The sequence below is a fragment of the Eleutherodactylus coqui genome, chromosome 1, assembly GCF_035609145.1.
Source record: "Eleutherodactylus coqui strain aEleCoq1 chromosome 1, aEleCoq1.hap1, whole genome shotgun sequence".
Lineage (NCBI taxonomy): Eukaryota > Metazoa > Chordata > Amphibia > Anura > Eleutherodactylidae > Eleutherodactylus > Eleutherodactylus coqui.
Genome location: NC_089837.1, coordinates 181,164,816 through 181,185,654, shown reverse-complemented (window position 1 = coordinate 181,185,654; position 20,839 = coordinate 181,164,816). Strand labels below are relative to the sequence as shown.

The following is a 20,839-nucleotide window of genomic DNA, read 5'->3' as shown; positions in this document are numbered from 1 at the left end:
TTAACACCAAGGGGTGGAGCAGGAACCAGATAAAAGCGAGTTCCTGCCAGAATCAAGAGGGAGAGGACCAGCGCAGCAGAGCTGAGGTGCTGCAGGCTGGTGGCCTAGCAAAGGCCAGAGTCTGACAGGGCCGAAAAGCCTGGACTCACACCCAAGTTCAGAGTGCCAAACAAAGGCCAGAGTCTGACAGGGACAACAACCCTGGACTCACACCCAAGTCGAGAGAGACGTTGGCTGAGAGAGAGCCAGATTTGTGGCGCTGGAAGGGCTGCTAGCCCAGGGTCTAGTGCAGACCAGGAGTTTGACAGGGAAGACGACCCTAAACTCTACACCCAGGTGGGGTGCTTATATGAACTGTGTTTGTGATTGTGGTGATGATGAATAAACTCTGGCGGGTGCCAGATAAAGAAATCCACGTCTCTGAAGTTTCTACACGTGTGGTGCGCCATGTTCATGTGCGAGAGGTCAGCGATCCGCAGGCAAGTGTACCCCAACCTGCCACTATATATATATAAAATAGTTTTCTAATCCATCCTTGCAAACCATATACAAATCAATCATGGAGAACAGCGCTCATGTAGTAGAAGCAAATTTAATTTTGTGTTTAATCCTGAGGATGATGGCAGTTGACATAGTACAATCATTTTTAACTTAACTTGTCAGACCATATGATTGTTGCATAGTGACACTGCTCCTGCATCTTTCTCCATTTGTGACATGCCTATTACACCCGTGAGCACACAGTATTCTTTCAGTTCTAATATATGAGGATTGTTGTGCATATCTTATGCCCCAGATTTGCTTATAGAGCACACTGTTGTGTATGTATTACGCTTTAAACTCCTGTAGCAATAGCATAGAAAGGTTATAAGACTGAAGGGGTTAACCAAACTTGACAAACATATGAGTTGTAACTGTAGATGGCCCTGATATTTTTAGAAGTAATTACTTCCCTTCTGTAAAGCATTTGCTAACTTAATACACAAACAGACTGCCTCCCTAGCTGAAAGACTTGTGGTAGGTGTACAAAGGTAGTTGTCAGGACAGGAATAGCAGAGCACGTAAATGTTTTCCCAAATGTTGCAGCAAGATTGAGTTCTATGAGTCAGACTGTAAAATAGTAAACACAGGAAAGACTTCCGTGTTGTGGTCTATATTTCAGAGGTATTAGTTTCACACACTATTCAGCATGATTTCCTGAAACTGTACTATATGTATGACAGGTTTATTGAGACAGTGTCAGTATCACTAATGGTTCAGTATCAGCATGCCCTGGTACAATCCTGAGAGATAGGGCTGTCTATTTAAGGAGCAGATTACCAGAGCCGTCTTGAGCATATTATGATACACCGTGGTACACTATATTATATCAAGATTAGCAAGAAAATATTTCTGTGTTTCCCTGAAAATAAGACCCTGTCATATTATTTTTTGCCCCAAAAGAGGTACACGGTCTTATTTTCGGGTGATGTCTTACCAATCAGAGCCATTGTATCCTAAAGGCAGGATTTATGAACTCTGCAACTAGGAAGTGATGTTCTGTAGGCGGATGAGAAGTGCAGGATGCCTGGCAGAGCTTTACAAACTTCACAGACCAGTGACAGGGACCTGGACCATGCCTGCTAGATAATGTATTCATTTTTTTATGTAGTCTAGCTAGGGCTTATTTTTATACAGGTTTTATATTTCAAGCCTCTCCGAAAATAGCCAAAAATCAGGGTAGGTCTTATTTTTGAGCAAACACGGTATGCACAGACAACACTTACAATGTCAGTTTTATGCTTTTGTACAGGCTCAATGGCTTCTTTCAAGAAGAGTACCTGGTGATACCACTAAAATCCTGAGGTATTGTTGTATCATGTCTCCACCATGGGTGGAGACAAGATACACGCCGACAACCAACACCCCCCACTGAATTGCCTGGGCTGGAGAATGGGTGGGCATAATCTCCCCTGCCAGCTGCTGGCAATCACCTCTCCGCCGCTCGGTCTTGTCGACCTTGCTGCCTTCACTGATGGCTGGGCTAATGCGAGGTCAGCAAGGAGACTCACAGTGGCAGAGCAACTGCAGCAGAGCACGGAGGGTTGAAGGCAGAGCAGCGAGGCGAGTGAGAGCTGAGCCCAGGGAAGCCGAAAGAGCCTGAGACCCTGTAGCGCTGATGGCAGGCTGTCATGGACAGTCTGCACAGGGTACGCGGTGCGCCGGAGCTGCTGGGGGGGGGGGCAGGTGGAGGAGAAAGATCGAAAATGTCAGCGGCAGATGCTCTCTTCATGGCTGTGGGGGTGGAGGCTGGAGGAGAGATTGTTAGACGCGTGGCAAGCTCCTAGCAGCGTCAGGAATGAGTTTTGGCTGTGTTGGAGGGTTCGGGTTATTTTCACTGTTAGGCTTACATTATTTCCTGTAAATGCTTCCATGTTAATGCGGCCCCGCTCTCACATGTAAGCATTTACATCTAATAATGTAAGCCTAGCACTGAAACTAACTCTAACCCTCCATCCCAGCCATAAATTAATCCCCTCGCTGCTCGGACCTTGTTCCAGGCAGCCAATCCATAGCTTGTGGGCATACAGTGGGTGGGTACAGCCATTCACTAGGTCTCCACCCGTACTTGTGGTGGAGACAAGATACAATCCACATCCTTAGACATTGCAAAACGGGTATGATCACTGATTTGCTGCAGATTTATCTGAAATCTGGTCCTGAGAGCTAAATAAAATAGGCCATTTTTGGGGGGGCAAGTGCTGTTTGAATATTCCATGGAAAGCGCACAGCCTCATTACATCTTATTTGGCTATTGATTTCAACAGTTTTTCACACAAAATGATCACTGCATGTACTAAACTTGTTAGTTTTTACAAAGGAGAATAGAAAATGCAAATGTGCAGTGTCCATGGAGACTGGACAACCTACAGGCGGATGTCCATGTGCTGTCCATGTGAATCCAGGCATAAAGGTAGGTTTTTTTTTCAAACTACAGGCAATTTTGCAGTGTAATAAAATAACCTATAATAACCGCTCTTCGCCTTGCAGCTCGATTGCTGCATTTCCTGTTCTTCCCAGCAGACTCGGTTTGCAAACTGCAGTTGGTGATGTTCCACATACACATTGACCACTGCAGCCAACCATAGGCCTTAGTAATGTGCAGTAATTGACTGCAGCAATCAGTGTATATATGGAATGTCACCAACTTGTAAACAGACCCTAATGGGGAGAGTGGAAGATATGGCAGAGCGTCGGAGTGGTAAGCAAAAGTTATTTTATTATTTTTCACAATTGTCTGCAGTTTAAAAAACAAAAAATAATTTGAAAGACCCCTTTAAGCATGGACATCACCACATTGATCAATTCTAGATTAATAAAAAGTTCCAAATCTGCTGATGTCTGCAAAATTTAGTCACAGGTGCAGATTAAAATTCACGCAGTGTGAAGTTGCAGCCTTCACAGTACAACATAGATGTCTGACTAGCTTCGTTGAAATTAAAGTTGCAGAGATAAAGCCCTCCTTACATGGAGCTAAAGACCCATTTACACATAACAATTAGCAATTACGATGTGTATGCTTCTTAGAGATCATAACAATTATTGTCCAGTCTACTTCCAAGAAGAGATTAATGATGAACAATAAAACTGTTGTTTAGCGTTAGTGGAGATTGATGATGCATACATGAAAATCAGCGTTATCGTTAACATTATTAGTAAATGTAAATGCTGCTCAACCAGCATTTACATAGAAAATATAGAAGCTACTACAATTGCGCTAAGTGGCATATGTATGATGGTCGTACTAATAAAACATCCATTAGATACTTGTAACATTTAAGTAGTCCGTAAAGGAAACCTGTCACCACTCTATCACCCATGAAACAGACTTTACTGTCAGACAGAGGATGAAAAATCACTTCTAATGCCCTCACTTTTTCTAATGAGCACATGTACTTCCACATTTAGGTTCCAAAATGATTCCATGTTATATGGAAATGGGGAGAGAAGAGTCATCTGGCTGAGAAAGTCACACTAATTTAATAGATGTGATTCATTTTTCAACCACTGCTGGCAAGTGAAGTCAGTTTTAGGGGTCAGTCAGACGAGCTCTTTTTTTCCTGCATGTATAGGTGCGAAAAAAATGGCTCTATTAAAACCAATGCTTTCCAATGAAAGTGGTCACATGTCCGTTTTTTACATGCAAATAAAATTCGCACCTGCAAAAAATAGGACAGTGTTTTGCGATTCACACAAAAAAGCAGTTTTCGTGCAAATTGATGCAACTTTGACGGTAGGAAATCCTACTGTGACGGTAGGAAATCCTACTGTGACGGTAGGAAATCCTACTGTCAAAGCCCTTAAATAAGCCCCAGATGATGAAAAAAAAAAAAAATACTTCACCTACACGCTTCGACGCGTCTTCTCCTCAAGTCCGCGGCACTGTTCTTCATTTTCTTCTGGAAGCACTGCCTCTGATTGGCTGAGCGCTTCGACCAATCCCCGGCCAAAAGAAAATGAAGAACAACAGTGTCGGAGACCCAGGTAGAAGATGCAGTGGAGCCTTCTAGGTGAAAATATAAACCATACCCCAAAGATAAGCCCTAGATGCTGAAAAAACCCCAATTTAATACATCACCTAGAAGCAGTGTCCGGGTCCCTGCTGAATCTTCTCCCCGGGTCCCCGGACACTGTTCTTCTTTATTTTCTTCTGGACGGGGATTGGTCAAAGTGCTCAGCCATTCAGAGGCAGCGCTTCCAGAAGAAAATGAAGAACAACAGTGACGTAGATCCAGAGAGAAGACGCGCTGGAGCTCGACACTGCTTCTAGGTGATGGTTTTTTTTTCCAGCATCTAGGGCTTATTTAAGGGCTTTGACAGTAGGATTTCCTACTGTCACAGTAGGATTGCCTACTGTCTAAACTGCATCAATTTGCATGAAAACCACGTTGAAGGGAAATAATAATTATAAATTAATAAAAAATAAATGTAAATTATAATTTTTATTTACAGGAAAGTGCTAGGCTTTCCTGAAAAATGTTTTATGTGGCTCTCCTAAAAACAAGGAAATTGGGAATTAACCTGATTGATGATGATAGTGTATTTCAGAGGACTGCTGCAGCTCAAGAATAATACTAAAGAGATTGGCTCCTCTTTTTTATACTAAAGCTGACACAGCAATCAGTTGATCACTGCGAGTCCAGATTCTGAAACTGACTTTTCCACTGTAGCTGGGGCATCCATAGGAGTCCCATTTACAAGGAAAAACATCCTCCTGGAGTGACAATAGTCACTAACAAAGCTGATCAGGGTGTGCTAGGACCCTACAGCTCTACTGTAACAGGGGGCATCCGGCGGTCACATGATCGCCGGGTTGCGTAATGGAAGAAATACTTTCACTCATTGAGCACTATGTAGTATGGAAAGGAATAGGCAGAAGTGGTTAAAAATTACTTCTCCCCTCTTCTCCATGTCCTCAGCTGTGTCTGACATCCGAGAACCTGAACTGCTCCTTCATTGCAGTAGCAAAAGCTTTAATCCCGTGCCGTAGTTCTGCTATCAGCTGGGATTAAAGCTGGGAGGGTTACATTTATGCATGGAGCTTTAATATCCCCTACCACCCTAATAAACCAGATTGCCTGTCCTAAATGCTCTCAGTTGTGGACTGGCCTACTGCATGCTCTGTGGTCATGTCCTAAACTCCAACAATATTGGGCTGAGATTGGAACCCTTATATATAAAGTATAGAAGCTTAACCTTGCAATGTCTTCACAAAGATACACATATTCCATGCTTCACCATCTACAATGAAAATGACAAAAATGGTGCACATTGCCCTTTTTATAAGTAAACGCTGTTTATTACAGTACTGGCTAAAACCACAAATTCCAACAATAACAGGTATCATACAGCAGATCAGCAGATCCTTCATACAGACAGACTAGAAGTAGAAAGACAAGCTGACTCAAAGGCCAAAAGGATCTTTCGGCAATGGCGCTCTTTTATAGAAACATGTCTGACAACTCCCAAAATCATAACATGTATCTCCTTTTATATATACTGCGTGGTACCTTACTTTGGAAATGTAGGTCAGTTAGAGAAATTAAAAATAGGCTGTCACCCTACGATGATTCCCTAATGACTTTTTGAATCTTTTGATTTTTCTTACCTATCTACCCTAGATGAGGGTTTTGAGTCCACAATTCAATGTTAACCCTTTGCAATCCAATTTTGGATTCAGGGTTTCCTAGGGGGCTTTCTCTTTCTGCCATTATACAATGGCGCCTTCTGCTGGCTAGAGCCAGTACTGCGGTGTGGGACATGTTAGAGAGGCCCCCAACAACAGAGTGGCCAGTAATATACAGTAAGAATACCCTGCTGGATGTCTTAAGACATTGGAGCTTTATAGCCTTCAATCAAAATGTCTTCAGACGTCAGACAGTGGATTGGAAAGGGTTAAATGTTAAGATGTTTAGACCCTTTCCAAGATATTAAATCGGGCTTATTAATACTTTTCTATTTTTATTATATCCTGCGTTTAATAAATATCTTGACAATGAACTATAAGAAGTGAGGAGCTTTATATATTGGACAGAAGGAAAATACTACTACACCTGAAGGAAAACATGTCAAGTAGATTAAAATTTCAGAAAAATAATGTAATGCTGCATAGTTTTCTCTTGTCACAAGCTTCATTGTGTCTATTGCTCTTTTCTGTAATATACATACATAAATAAAAGTCAATAAAGAGGATTAAAAAATAATTTTAAAAAACAGGTGAGTTTATGATACATTTTTAACTTGCTCTGCACTCCGCTTCCAAGGAGTAAATTAGAAAGCTTATATTCTTATGTAATGTTCAACATAATTACTGAATTTCTACACTATTTTATTGACTATACTGTAAGATAGTCAATAAATAGATAGTACACAGCAAGCACAACTAACAATATCGAGTTTAAAAAGCATATTAACATGATACGCACCGATAAAAATGACTTCAAGAAAGTTATTCTCCTTACCTAGAATATACTGTAAACTAGTGATAAGCAAGACAAGAAGGACGAAAGAGTACCATGGGGAAAGAGGTTAATAAAGAATGTATGATTTCAGGGTCTCTCTGGACACATATTGTGAGATGAGAAATAAAAATGCAGTAAAAACAACAAAACTGCAATAATTATTTGCAGGGACAACATGTATTATGAAGGTGACCTTATTCAGACTGAAACACTGAGGATTTGAAGATCTATAAAAAAAAACTTGAAGAAGAATAAAGTATTATGGCTTAGATATACCATTACCTTGTCCTTCATGTAAAATACATTACACCTTAGGAAGCCCATTTTAATAGCAGAAAAACATTTTGTCCTTCTAAACATAGTAAACATCAAAGGGAGCCCACATCTACTATTTTTAATGGCGCTACTACAATTAATGTTTTGATCACTACCTCTCAGGCAAGGCCAGGTAATCCTAAAGGAACTCAGTTATGATCCTGGCAACATATGTCTAATTTTACCTTGACGAAATGTTTCAGTTTAAATATGATATTTCCTTCTAAGAACAGGGAGTAATTTTCTGACACACAGGTGAGTCAGCAACTGAGCTAACAAAACTGTTTATATATCGTGTAGAAGAACAAATCTTTGAGTCTAGTTTTACTTAAGGCTGTAGGTGTCCTTTTACACAAGCCAAGTTCTTGGCCTAATATAGTAAGCACTGATCGACATACATGTTGATCAGTGATTGTTTAGTTTTCTTAAACATGGGCCAAGAATTGGCTTATGGGGACAATCGATTGTTAATACATCTCAGAGGACCAAAATGGAGCCACTGTCTTTTTAAAAAAATGTTTCTTCAAAGACGTTCTATACAGGCGCTTTGGCAGTAAGTGATTGGGAGGGTGAGGGAGCACATTAATTTATTATCCTAAGATCAACACTTGCACCTATAAGTTGAGCTTTTATGCAGCTATCACATACGTTGAAATGATAGAGCTATTACAGTACATTCATGAACTCCTAGAATATATTGTATGTATTTATTATACAAACATCCATAATGTTAACATGCTATTTCTATTACTTAGAAAATGAATGATAATCTTTGCATTTCACTTCAACCTATTTTCCACCGTGCACAAAACATATTTCTTTTATAGTAAATACTTATCCTTTTCTTTATTATATCTTCAGTGCCCTAATAGGTAATAGCACTAAACTACTATATAGTGATTTTCCTCCCTGCAGTCTTTTCCCTGTTTATTGCATCATAGCTCTACAGCAGCCTTAACAGCAGCTGCTTGGCACCGTTCATTCATATTCAGCTTGTTATCCTCAGACATCCTCAATGTTAATCCATCATGGCACACTGGCTTATTAGTCACATAAAAAGAGAAAAATGCTTAATTCGGGCATGAATCCTCTAGTATGGAAGACAAGCAGAATAGATGGTCATTTTGACATTTTGGAATACATTCCAATATAATATTGTTATTCAATTTATTTTAACATTATAGCTGCCTGAGCTATGTCCACAGCAGTATGCTGTAGGATGTGTTCATTTTCAGATGATAAGAAGTAGTAAAGCATGGCAGAAAAATCCCAGCGCAGTCCCATTTTTGCAGCTGGTTATCTATAAGGGATAAATCTAGTTAAATGTAATTTTAAGTTTCTAAATTTGCAAAATAGACCCAAAGGTTCTATATTCATATATATGTATGTATGTATGTATGTATATATATGTGTGTGTATATATATATATAGACATATCTATATATATATAGACATATCTATATATGTATATATATTCCAGCACGATTTTAGACACGCAGAATCCGTTCATTCTCGAATCATGTGAATGGGCTATTTCAAATAGCTTGAATTAGCCCGTTCACGCGATCTTAAGATCAGTGTAGCCGTGAGCAATGCACGCGGTAACACTGTGGGCAGACAGCACTTGTGTGACAAAGCCCTAAAAGTCATGTTCCCATGCAATGTAAAACACAGATGGTCGGAAATCTATGGCAAAATCAGTATGTTATGTGTCGATTAGAGATGAGCGAGCATACTCGCTAAGGACAATTGCTCGATCGAGCATTGTCCTTAGCGAGTACCTGCCCGCTCGGAAGAAAAGGTTCGGCTGCCGGCGCGGGTGAGAGGTGAGTTTCGGCAGTGAGCAGGGGGGAGCGGGGGGGGGGGGGGATCTCCCCTCCGTTCTTCCCCACTCTCCCCCGCCACTCCCCGCCTGCCGCCGAATCTTTTCTTTCGAGCTGGCAGGTACTCGCTAAGGACAATGCTCAATCGAGCAATTGTCCTTAGCGAGTATGCTCGCTCGTCCCTAGTGTCGATATTTTGCTGTGGACTTTACCAAGGATGTTATTCTTAAAAAGGAGTGAAATCAGCTGTGATTCAGAAAAATTCTGCCACATATAGAGCATGCTGTGAATGTGAAAATCTGCAGCGTACCCTTAAATGTGCTTTGGCTTCTTCCACTGCATGTGAATAGGTTTTACCTAATATATGCTAGGAATATGTGAACTAGTGCAACTATAATTTTAACAGATGTCTAAAGTAAGAAACTTTTGGTCAGTATTCTTAATAAAAAAATGAAATGCATACATGACTATTTTTGTACAGGAGTGATTATAAAGATTATTGTGATTTTATCAGTTTGGGCTTTCTGGCTAAGTGATCCAGAAAAATATAAAGAAAGATTGCCTGCAAATCATATCCTATGAGGAACGATTAAAGGATCTGGGAATGCTTTTGCTGTCAAAATTATGCGAACCTTGATGGAACCCCAATAGACACAAATATAGATCAATGGAGTCATTGGTTTGAATCGGTCAACAACAGATCTAATGACACTAGTATGAACATAGTCTTAGATATGTTCTATTTTACTAATCTATTACAACTGGATCCCACAAGTAATGAATACAAGGCACAACACTGTAAATCAACCTTGAGTACCTGTTTTATTTGTGACTGCCATTGAAGATAAACCAGGAAGCATAGTAATGTAAATCATCCAGAATAAAATAGGCTTCATTTTGAAGAGGAGTCATGTGATCCAGCATCCAAATAAATCTGTATGAAAATAAAGTAACAGGCAATTTATCAATATTGAATTTTTAATAGAATTTCATAAACAGTATCAATTTTCTCTGAACAATGAATTTTAATGAAAAAGATCATAAAACACATTGAAACATTTAGAAATACATTGTTCATAATTACTATGCAGTTAAGTAAAATAAATAAAACAACATTTATTGAATATAAATAATAAATCACAAAAATGTCAATTGTATAGTAAAAAAGAAAGTATAATCATTGGATAATAGCACAGCACACATACAATTTTGACTTCTCCAAGGTATTTATTGTCAATACCTCCCACAGTTGTAGAACGCTTACTGTAGACTCCTTAAAAAGTATAAAAATAATACAACGGCTTGCATTTAAAAAAAATCTCATAGTATGTACAATGGGTGTACACACTGTGACTAAATATGTGAGGCATTGGATACAATCATTATGTGACCTACTTTAAAACATATTTGGATGTGATCACCATTATCAGCACAATTGTAGCATAGTGTAAACTGTGATTAAATATTACCTCCATTATATGGAAAAGTAGGTATTTATTTTACTGTACTTGAAAGATTTTTGCATGTAGAGTTGTTATTCCCGTAATAAACCATTAAAAGGTCCATACAAGTAGTGAAAACCTGTAGATTGGGTCTAGTTTCCTTAGACCCACCAAAGGGCCCATTCTCGATTTAAACAGAACATATACCTGTTCTTTTATTAATAATAATAATCTTTATTTATATGGCGCCAACTTATTCCACAGCGTTTTTCAAATCAAGGTGGAACACAAACAATACAACATTTACATACACTACCGTTCAAAAGTTTGGGGTCACATTGAAATGTCCTTATTTTTGAAGGAAAAGCACTGTACTTTTCAATGAAGATAACTTTAAACTAGTCCTAACTTTAAACAAATGCACTCTATACATTGCTAATGTGGTAAATGACTATTCTAGCTGCAAATGTCTGGTTTTTTGTGCAATATCTACAAAGGTGAATAGAGGCCCATTTCCAGCAACTATCACTCCAGTGTTCTAATGGTACAATGTGCTTGCTCATTGGCTCAGAAGGCTAATTGATGATTAGAAAACCCTTGTGCAATCATGTTCACACATCTGAAAACAGTCTAGCTCGTTACAGAAGCTACAAACCTGACCTTCCTTTGAGCAGATTGAGTTTCTGGAGCATCACATTTGTGGGGTCAATTAAACGCTCAAAAGGGCCAGAAAAAGAGAACTTTCATCTGAAACTCGACAGTCTATTCTTGTTCTTAGAAATGAAGGCTATTCCATGCGAGAAATTGCTAAGAAATTGAAGATTTCCTACAACGGTGTGTACTACTCCCTTCAGAGGACAGCACAAACAGGCTCTAACCAGAGTAGAAAAAGAAGTGGGAGGCCGCGTTACACAACTAAGCAAGAAGATAAGCACATTAGAGTCTCTAGTTTGAGAAACAGACGCCTCACAGGTACCCAACTGGCATCTTCATTAAATAGTACCCGCAAAACACCAGTGTCAACATCTACAGTGAAGAGGCGGCTGCGGGATTTTGGGCTTCAGGGCAGAGTGGCAAAGAAAAAGCCATATCTGAGACTGGCCAATAAAAGAAAAAGATTAAGATGGGCAAAAGAACACAGACATTGGACAGAGGAAGACTGGAAAAAAGTGTTGTGGACGGATGAATCCAAGTTTGAGGTGTTTGGATCACAAAGAAGAACGTTTGTGAGACGCAGAACAAATGAAAAGATGCTGGAAGAATGCCTGACGCCATCTGTTAAGCATGGTGGAGGTAATGTGATGGTCTGGGGTTGCTTTGGTGCTGGTAAGGTGGGAGATTTGTACAGGGTAAAAGGGATTCTGAATAAGGAAGGCTATCACTCCATTTTGCAACGCCATGCCATACCCAGTGGACAGAGCTTGATTGGAACCAATTTCATCCTACAACAGGACAATGACCCTAAACACACCTCCAAATTGTGCAAGAACTATTTACAGCAGAAGCAGGCAGCTGGTATTCTATCGGTAATGGAGTGGCCAGCGCAGTCACCAGATCTGAACCCCATTGAGCTGTTGTGGGAGCAACTTGACCGTATGGTACGCCAGAAGTGCCCATCCAACCAATCCAACTTGTGGGAGATGCTTCTAGAAGCGTGGGGTGCAATTTCACAAGCTTACCTCAACAAATTAACAGCTAGAATGTCAAAGGTGTGCAATGCTGTAATTGCTGCAAAAGGAGGATTCTTTGACGAAAGCAAAGTTTGATGTAAAAACAATGTTATTTCAAATACAAATCATTATTTCTAACCTTGTCAATGTCTTGACTCTATTTTCTATTCATTTCACAACGCATGGTGGTGAATAAGTGTGACTTTTCATGGAAAACACAAAATTGTTTGGGTGACCCCAAACTTTTGAACGGTAGTGTATAGTATTCAAAATGAGTGGGAAACAATAAGGAGTGGGGAGCCTGCATAATTATATATTAACTTATTAACTTTGTTCTTACTCCTCCATGAACATGATATATCATCAATAAGAGCTAATAGGTTATTTGTAAAGGACCATTTAGACACAACAATTATCGCTCAAAATTTGCTCAAAAGCCATCTTGTGAGCGATAATCGTTGCGTCTGAAAACACTGCCATCGTGCACTGTTCCGTACTCTTCATTAATCCGTCATTTCTAGCAAGCTAGAAATCACTGATGACTGTTATCAGCACCGCATGCTGATTTTCTCAGCGGGCGGCGTTGGTAGCATTCTTTCAGCTGGTATCCCGTGGGACTTCCCAGCAGAAGACCAGCTGAAAGCTCGGAGAACAAAGCAGCTGTCAGCGCTCCTACTGTTTCTCTGAGCTATCAGCTCAGCGGGACACCGCTGATAACTCTGAGAACAAAGCAGCTGTTTGCTTATACAAAGCAGCTGCTTTTCTCTGAGTTATCAGCGGTGTCCCACACCGCCTGCATATAACTCTTTGAGTAGCTAATTAGCTACTTAAGAGTTATGCAAAGATGATCGCTCGATACTATCGTTTGAGCGATTATTTTTCAGTGTAAATGCCCCTTAAGTAACCCCATAAGAAAGAGACTACTGGCAAGTTACTTACTGTACACCAAAGTCATTACTAAATAAAGTTTGCTTCTGCTGGACCTCAGTATTGAATTACAGCCTTATCCCATCAGAGGATCCTTTGGTACCCTGATAGGTCACTCTGATACTATGGCTATGCTAACATACCTTTGTCTGTCAAAGCCCTGAGGCCTCATGTCCACGGGGAAAATAAATTTTAAAATCCGCAGCGGATCACCTGCGTGCGTGATCGGCATGTAAAATTTCCCATAGAAATGCATTGACCAGGTAGATAAATAGCCGCGGATGGTATTTTAAAGTGATTAAAAAATTTCATGTGCAGTAAAATAAAACGCAACATGCTCCATATAAGTGCGGATCACACTCCGGATGGCCCCCATTTATCTCTATGGGTGCGGGAGATCCGCTGCGGATCTTTAATGTGAATTAAATGGGTGTCAGAGATCCGCTGCAGATTTCAAGGCTGGGATGTGGGGAAAGTACTAGGAGGTGGGGTAAAGTTGGCAAAACACCTTCACCTTAAAAATTGCATCTGTGTACATACTTGTGTAAAAGAAAACGCATCCACATGACACCCACATGCAATAAAATACAATTTTAAGCTGATCCGCAATGCATCCACAGCAGAAATCCGCGTTACATATCCGCAGTGGGCCTGATTTTCCCTGTGGACATGAGGCCTTAGGCCTCCTTCCCACGAACGGATTTACGCTGCGTAAATTCGCGGCAAAAATCCGCTGCGTTGCCCCCTGCTATTAGGTTCTATTGAACCTAATAGCACAATGCTCACGATGCGTAATTCCACCGCGGAATTACGCACCGTGAAATCTCCCGTCCTCACCCGCAGCATGTTCTATTTGCCGCGGGTGTACGCGCTGACGGCTTCCACTGCAGTCAATGGAAGCCGTCCGTTCACGCTATCTCCCGCTGCAACCAGCGGAAGATAGCGTGAAAAAACGCTTCCCCGCCTACCACCGCGCGTCATAGGACGCGGCCGGCGCGTCATAGGACGCGGCCGGCGCGTCACGTGACACGGCCGGCCGCGTCATGTGACGCGGTGGGCGTGTCACATGACACGACGGCGGTGGGCGGGGAAGCGTCTTCACGCTATCTTCCGCTGGTAAGTATGGGGTCTCTGGGGGGCGCCGTGACGGGCTTCACTGCGGAATATTACGCGGCGGAGCCCGTCACGCTCGTGTGAAGCCGGCCTTAGGCCTCATGTCCACTAGAAAATACAATCCCCGCAGAATCTGCTGCAGATTTCTGCAGCAGATTCCGTGCAGATTTGCTTTAAATGGTATTTTTGCATGCAGATATCCCCACCTATAGATAGCAATGTGGCCGATCCGTGCGGAATCCGCACTAAAATGGAGCATGCTGCGTTTTGTTTTCCACACGTGAAAAACACAAATCGATTTAAAATGCCATTTGCGGGTGCAAAATTCAATTTGATTGACTGTAGATGGCCAATGATATTTCTATGGGCAAAATTTCACCCGCAGAATCCACAATTCAATTTTGCTAGCGGACATGAGGCCTTAGTGAGGCATTATATGCGTTGTGTATATACTGTAGCATGCATGAATACACCGACGTTAGGTTCTCCGTTTTCCTGTTCCTCCAGCATTTTATTGGACAACATAGCACAGCATGCTTTGCTATTATGTCGCTCATTCTGTACTGAGTCTCTGACATGTTAATGTCTGTTTGGTTTTGTAGGTAAACTGATGTTTTGCAGACGTAAATAATAATTAAAAAACACAATAATTTGGACCTAATGTGAGGTACACAGCATTACTTATTAATACAAGATTAGCATATTTTATTAAATTAGTAGCCTCAGGTGCCTCACATTAAACTCATGTTCACATATAATGGCCAAATTGTGTTGGTTTTTTTTTCTTCGATTTTTGCAAAATTTCAGCAAAAGCAGCTAATGTAATGTAATGTATGAACAGACCTTAAAGGGGTTTGGTCATTAGAAAAACAAAATCCAACACTTACCTATTACCGACTAGACCGCACCATCTAGATAAGCCTTATTAACAGACTTCCCAATGATGAAACAGTGCCCAGTGCATGAAAATTGCAAGTACATAGATGCGATGCAATGCATTTTTTTAAGCAAAAACACATCCCAACTTTAAGGCTGCTCTCACAAAACTCATGTAAGGACTCAAACCCAGGACCACTTGCACTCCAGTCAGCAGCTCTCTCCCCTGGACTATCTAGGATGTGGACAGTTCCTGGCTGAAACCCAACCTTGTTCTAGGTTTCATTGCTCCTGCTAAATCCACTTCCTGTCTTCCTGTTCTGGCTCTGCCCTGCTACTAATTAGGACTTCCTATAAAAGCCCGACTGTGCCTCAGATCCTGTGCATAATTATTGTGCTCTACAAACTTGATTAAGCTTCTTTTCCTGCTGCTCATCTGCAAATGTACTGATACCTCCTGCTGCTGACCTTTGGCTTCCATTACACTACACTTCTGTCTCATCCCATTGTACTGCATACCGAGAATTCCCGATAACGACTCCCGGCTATCTTGACTTCTCTCCAGTGACTGGCACAGCTACTGCACCTGCGGATTCAATCTAGCTTTGGTAAGACTCAACAGCTCGCTTTGTACCGCGATTAGCATGGCATTTCAAATGCTGCACTGACCATAGTACAACGCTCCAATTGATTTCAATGGGTCTTCACAGACCAGCACTTGAACATGGTGTTTCTAACACCAGAATTTTTGAATGCAGTTTTCTCAGTTTTTGAGCATCTTAGGACTTTTTAACGTACCTCATTTCTCATCATAACAATGGGGTGCTTCTCGGACTGATATCGTACTCACTCGTGTGAATTGCTCTTACAGCTGTCACAACAGACTGCTATGAATACTTTTTCTACTTCAGGGACTGTGTAGAGTACAGATGCAACTTTTTCTTATTTGTATCTCCTTCTATGATTTTTATAAAAAGTCTAAGTTTATAACTTTGTGACTAATTCCTGGCCAGGCAGTACTCCCACTACTTACTCCACTGTCATAAACTGGTATGTAAGGTGTAATGACTAATAAATATGTCACACAGTAGATAACACACTATTTTGGAGAAAAATCTGTCAGGAAAGTGCATTACATGCATTGATAGATGGAGCCGGCAGCACTGTGTTATGGTTTAGAATATTGAGTCATTGTGTTCTAGATGAAAAAAAAGGACATTTTATTTTTATGCACCTCAAAAACATCAAATTTCTGTTTGCGGTTTTAAGAAGGCGATCTTGTACTATCAAGAAATGAAAGCCTCCGAGGACAGCAATCTATATGTGCCAGATGTATGTCAGGCATTGCAGTGCTTCTGTCTGGTAAGATACAGTTGAGGTACAATACATGGGATGAAACAATTCCATACAATATATCATGCTGGTCAGCTAAAACTAACAGTTGGATTGTCCTACAGTAGCTCATGGGGTCAAAGCAATAAATTGGGTCTTCATGAACATCTGCCACAGTAATAAATGATTTACGATGTAATATTACTTTTATAAAGAACAGCATGAGCAACTTTTTCCTCTTACACTAGACTGCATGTATCATAGGAGAACGAGGCCACTTTAAGTAGCTTTCTTTACTTCAGTTTTAGCAGTGGTCCCACAGCACTTCTCGCTTGCTACTCTTCAACTTTGCAATTGGGTTTTACTCTCTTTCTCTTACAGGAGCCACAACACAAAATTGAAATCCTTGTGCTGGGGCCCTAGGGCCTGTTCTCCATGCCATCAGTAGAGTATCCATTCCTTCCTATTCAAGTACACTATTGTTGTTTTAACCAGAACTGAGATAAAGCTCTGAATCATTCTTTTTGACTACGCTCTGTATTAGTTTCCACATGTTTCAGTTAAAGTACTCCTCAGGTAAGTTTAAGATGCATATCCAGGGAAATGCAGGAATAGCTGCTACAGAGCATGTTATCTAGAGGTTGGGCCCAAGCGGAACAACAAGTCACTCTGCCTCAACTAGGATATTTAGATAATGATCTAAGGCAACAAAATTCATCTTTGCCCTAGAACACGTGTCAACTCAAGGCCCGTGGGCCAAATTCGGCTTGCCACCTCATTTTATGTGGCCCGCTATGAGGTTCTTCACCAGTTCTTCACTTGTCCCAGAGGATGCAACCAGCGTAGGGAGCAGGTGCCATCTTGGATTCTGAGCTCTGGGGCACATCGCCATATGCTTGTGTTCAGCAACTCCCAGATGGTGGCAGAGCTCTGACAGCCCTACTCAGACACGCTAGCCGCCCTCCAAAGTAGCTCGTGCTAAAGTGGTGGAAGAGGAAAAACACCAGCACAGTGCATAGGGCTCCATAGTCATGGTAAGCAGTAGTTACATTTAGAGCTCATTCACATGCAGTTTTAGTCCGTGAAATACACAACATTTTTAGTCTGAAACTGTGTGCCTTCACATAGTTTTTAAAGTGCGCAAAATAAAAAAATGCAAGAAGGTTTAATAGATTTCTTCTGCATTTATGTGTAAATAAGAATGCATCATGTTACGTGTGCTGCTGAGATCTGTAGTTCTAAGCTGCCTAGCAGCACAGCCCTCACAGGGTTAATTGATTGAGCTGGCTGGGTGTGGTACTTGCTGCTAGCCAATCTCCTGGGTCTGTGCTCACATATAAACCCAGTTCCTGGTCAGTCTCTGTCTAGTGTTCAGGGTGAGCAATCATGAATCCTTATCTGTTGACGTTTGCTGTGTGACTGTGCCTTGCGGTTCATGTCCGTTTGTACGTTTATTTTGTGTCAGTTTGGTCTGCTGAGTTTGTTTGCTATGTCTGCGCTAGGTTGGCCTCTAGGGCCCTCTAGTAGATGTGTCTTGCTAGTGTAAGGACTGCAAGATACGAGGGGCCTTGCCGGGGCTTGCAGTTTAAGTTCATTGGCCAATGTACGAACTAACACCTCGCATTTATATTCAGCTTATCATCTGCTATTAGTGTTTGCATTGTGGCTGCTGTATGCTGTGTATTCTGGCTCTGTGTGTCCTGTTTAGTCCCTGTCATGTGGCATGTGAATGCGTCCTGTTCTGGTGCGTGGCTCCTAGGATTAGCTAGGGCCCAGATCCGAAGAACGCTGGACTGCCCTTATTGGGGCAATGTCCCTGCTTAGATAGGGCACTGTCATCCCCCTTGTAGCACAGGGTCAGTTGCTTGAAACCTGTGTGACCCGTGTGTGTACCCAGTCCTCTTTGATCGCGATCGTGTGGGCCCCATGCTTAGTTTGCCCACACGATCGTAACACATCATATGTTTTCACTGCACATTTACACAATACAAAAAGATTTTAATGGACAATTTCAGTCCGTAATACAGACCAAAATAGGACATGCTGTAATTTGTTTTCCTTGCACGTGAGAAAACGCGTGTCTGAATACCCCAGTGCAAATCAAAGATGTTTAACTTGTCTGTATATGGCCGCCTGCAGACGGGCGGGTTGGATCCGACCCAAGCGCCTGCAGGGACCAGCGCGTACTCACCCGTGCCCACCGGCTCCGGCTGTTTGATGTGCCGGCTTGCCGCGCAGTCAGCCCATGCGTAGACCGGAGCCGGCGGCGCGTGAGTGACATTTCTGTGCGGGGCTCTGCGAGCCCCGCAGAGAAATACAGCATGCCGCGATTTGTTTGCCGCGCGAGATTTTGCGCGGCCAAGTCGCGGCCGTCTGCATAGGATTGCGTTTGTTAACGCAATCCTATGCAAGCCTCCAGCGGTGGAAATTCCGCGGGAAATCCCGCCGCAGAATTTCTGCTCGTGTGCAGGTGGCCTTACGCGCATTAAAAATATGCACGTAATTTGATTGGCAAATATACCTGAGTGAATGAACCCTTTTAAACAGCCCTTTGAAGGCAACTATAAGGGCTTCTTCAGATGAGCGTATTTTAGCAAGTTTTTGTGTGCTGATAAATTCCAAACGCTAAACGCAGAGAAGAGAACCAATTGATTTCAGTGGGTCCATTGTCATTTTTTTTGTGTGTGCGTGGTTCTTGTGGGTGCAATAAAATGCGACCTACCCTGTTTTGTGTGCATTTGCGCATCAAAGAGGCCTGTGGAGGTCTAGGAGAGGTGCGCATACCAGCGAAACTGGCACCTCATTTGGCTTAATAGCCATTTAAATCAGGGCAGGGTGATTCCCCCGCCCATGTGAACTAGCGGTGCCTGTGCAAATACGCACAGTATTTGTGCAGGCACGCACTCAAAGCACACTCGTTCTCTGCATAAAAAAGTTGCGCAAGAGTGAGCATATTTTGCAATACGCTTGTGTGTCTCTTACCTAATGCTGGTGAAGCCCTCAGTGAAAATGAGTTTGACACCCCTGTCCTAGAAGAAAGAAAACATAGCTACTTAAGCAAAAGACTATTGAATTCTATGGCAGTATGCTCGGAACACTGTGCCATGTTTTCATTAACAGACATCGAAAATAAGATCAAACAATTAAGTATAGATGCTGTAGTAACACCTGAAGGAGAATTCCACGTTTTGACGTTACCACATATAGCTTGGGACACAAAAAATCTACAGTTTTCCATATCAAAGGGGCTGTAGAGCCAGTAATGTCCTCAAACCCATTCATCACCGCTTGGATATTCCCTATACTGCTTGCTTATCGATCATTTCAATGGCTTCTTACCGTGTTTGTTCCTATAGCAACCCTTTCTGCTAGGCCTGTGTCACACAACCGTATGCGTTTTACGTTTGCCGAATGCGGGCAAAAACCACGTGAATGAAGAATAGCTGCAATCAAGTCCCGAGCTTTAGCCGCATTGTCTCGTCTATTCACACGAGTGGCAATGCTGTATCAGAGTAAATCTTATGGGAGCCTGCAGCATATCTCAGCAAAAGATAGGTCGCCGTATTTAGTTGCCGATGTCCTATCATGCTTTTACGCCGCTTATCTGAATGAATACGATGCACTTTTATTTTATTTTTTTCTTGTTAACGTGGCTAACATGTGAATGAGGCTTTAATGTCTGTAGGTTAAAATAAAGCTCAGTCAGATGGCTCACAGGACTATAGAATCAGATTACAAAGGGTATCTACACTGTAACCATGGACACATATAAGTCTAAGGAGCAGTACTAAAAAAAGTTAGAAAATTCCTAATCAAGACTAAGTGGAAAGTTGGACCATTGGTTTCTTAATTTTAGATGCATTAAGGTTGGGATGAAAATCCTGCGGAAATCTCGTGGCTTGGCCGCAGTGAAAAGCCGCGACATTTTGCCGTGGGTTTAGGAGCGGTTCAGTCACCGGCATTCCGTTTCGGCTTACTCTCCCCATAGAGAGGAGAGAGGCGAGAGGCCGGAACGAAAAAAAAAAAAAGAATTGACATGCTGCGGCTGTCAATTTCGCACAGCATTGCCGGTTCCACCTGGATTTAACGCGATGGATTGCCTGCCCCGTGTTGACGAGATTTTTGCTAAATTTCATCCACATGGTTGGCTAATCCAGGGATTAATAGCCGCGGGTGAATTTGCTGCACAGAAATTCCACACGAAATTTCCATGGCAAATCTGTTCCGTGTGAACCCTTCCTAAAGCATTAAAAAATTGTTGCAAAGATTGACATCCACCTATTATTTACACAAATGGGCTTGTTTACAGGGTGGGATTGATATTCCCTCACTATTGCTTG

General features: G+C 41.7%; 1 protein-coding gene across 7 annotated transcripts in view; it reads right to left on the bottom strand.

The window, feature by feature from the left end:
• Positions 1 to 20,839, bottom strand: part of COL19A1 (collagen type XIX alpha 1 chain) — an 859,492-nt gene that overhangs the window by 816,553 nt on the left and 22,100 nt on the right. For 4 of the 7 annotated variants that reach the window (XM_066604267.1, XM_066604321.1, XM_066604301.1 and 1 more), the window contains exons 2-3: positions 19,482 to 19,528; positions 9,948 to 10,073 (exon numbers count right to left, since the gene is read on the bottom strand). In XM_066604267.1, the coding sequence (XP_066460364.1) occupies positions 9,948 to 10,035 (88 nt within the window). In that variant the 5' untranslated portion in view covers positions 10,036 to 10,073; positions 19,482 to 19,528. The remainder of the gene's footprint in view (positions 1 to 9,947; positions 10,074 to 19,481; positions 19,529 to 20,839) is intronic. The other 3 variants (XM_066604276.1, XM_066604285.1, XM_066604294.1) reach the window with 2 other exon arrangements.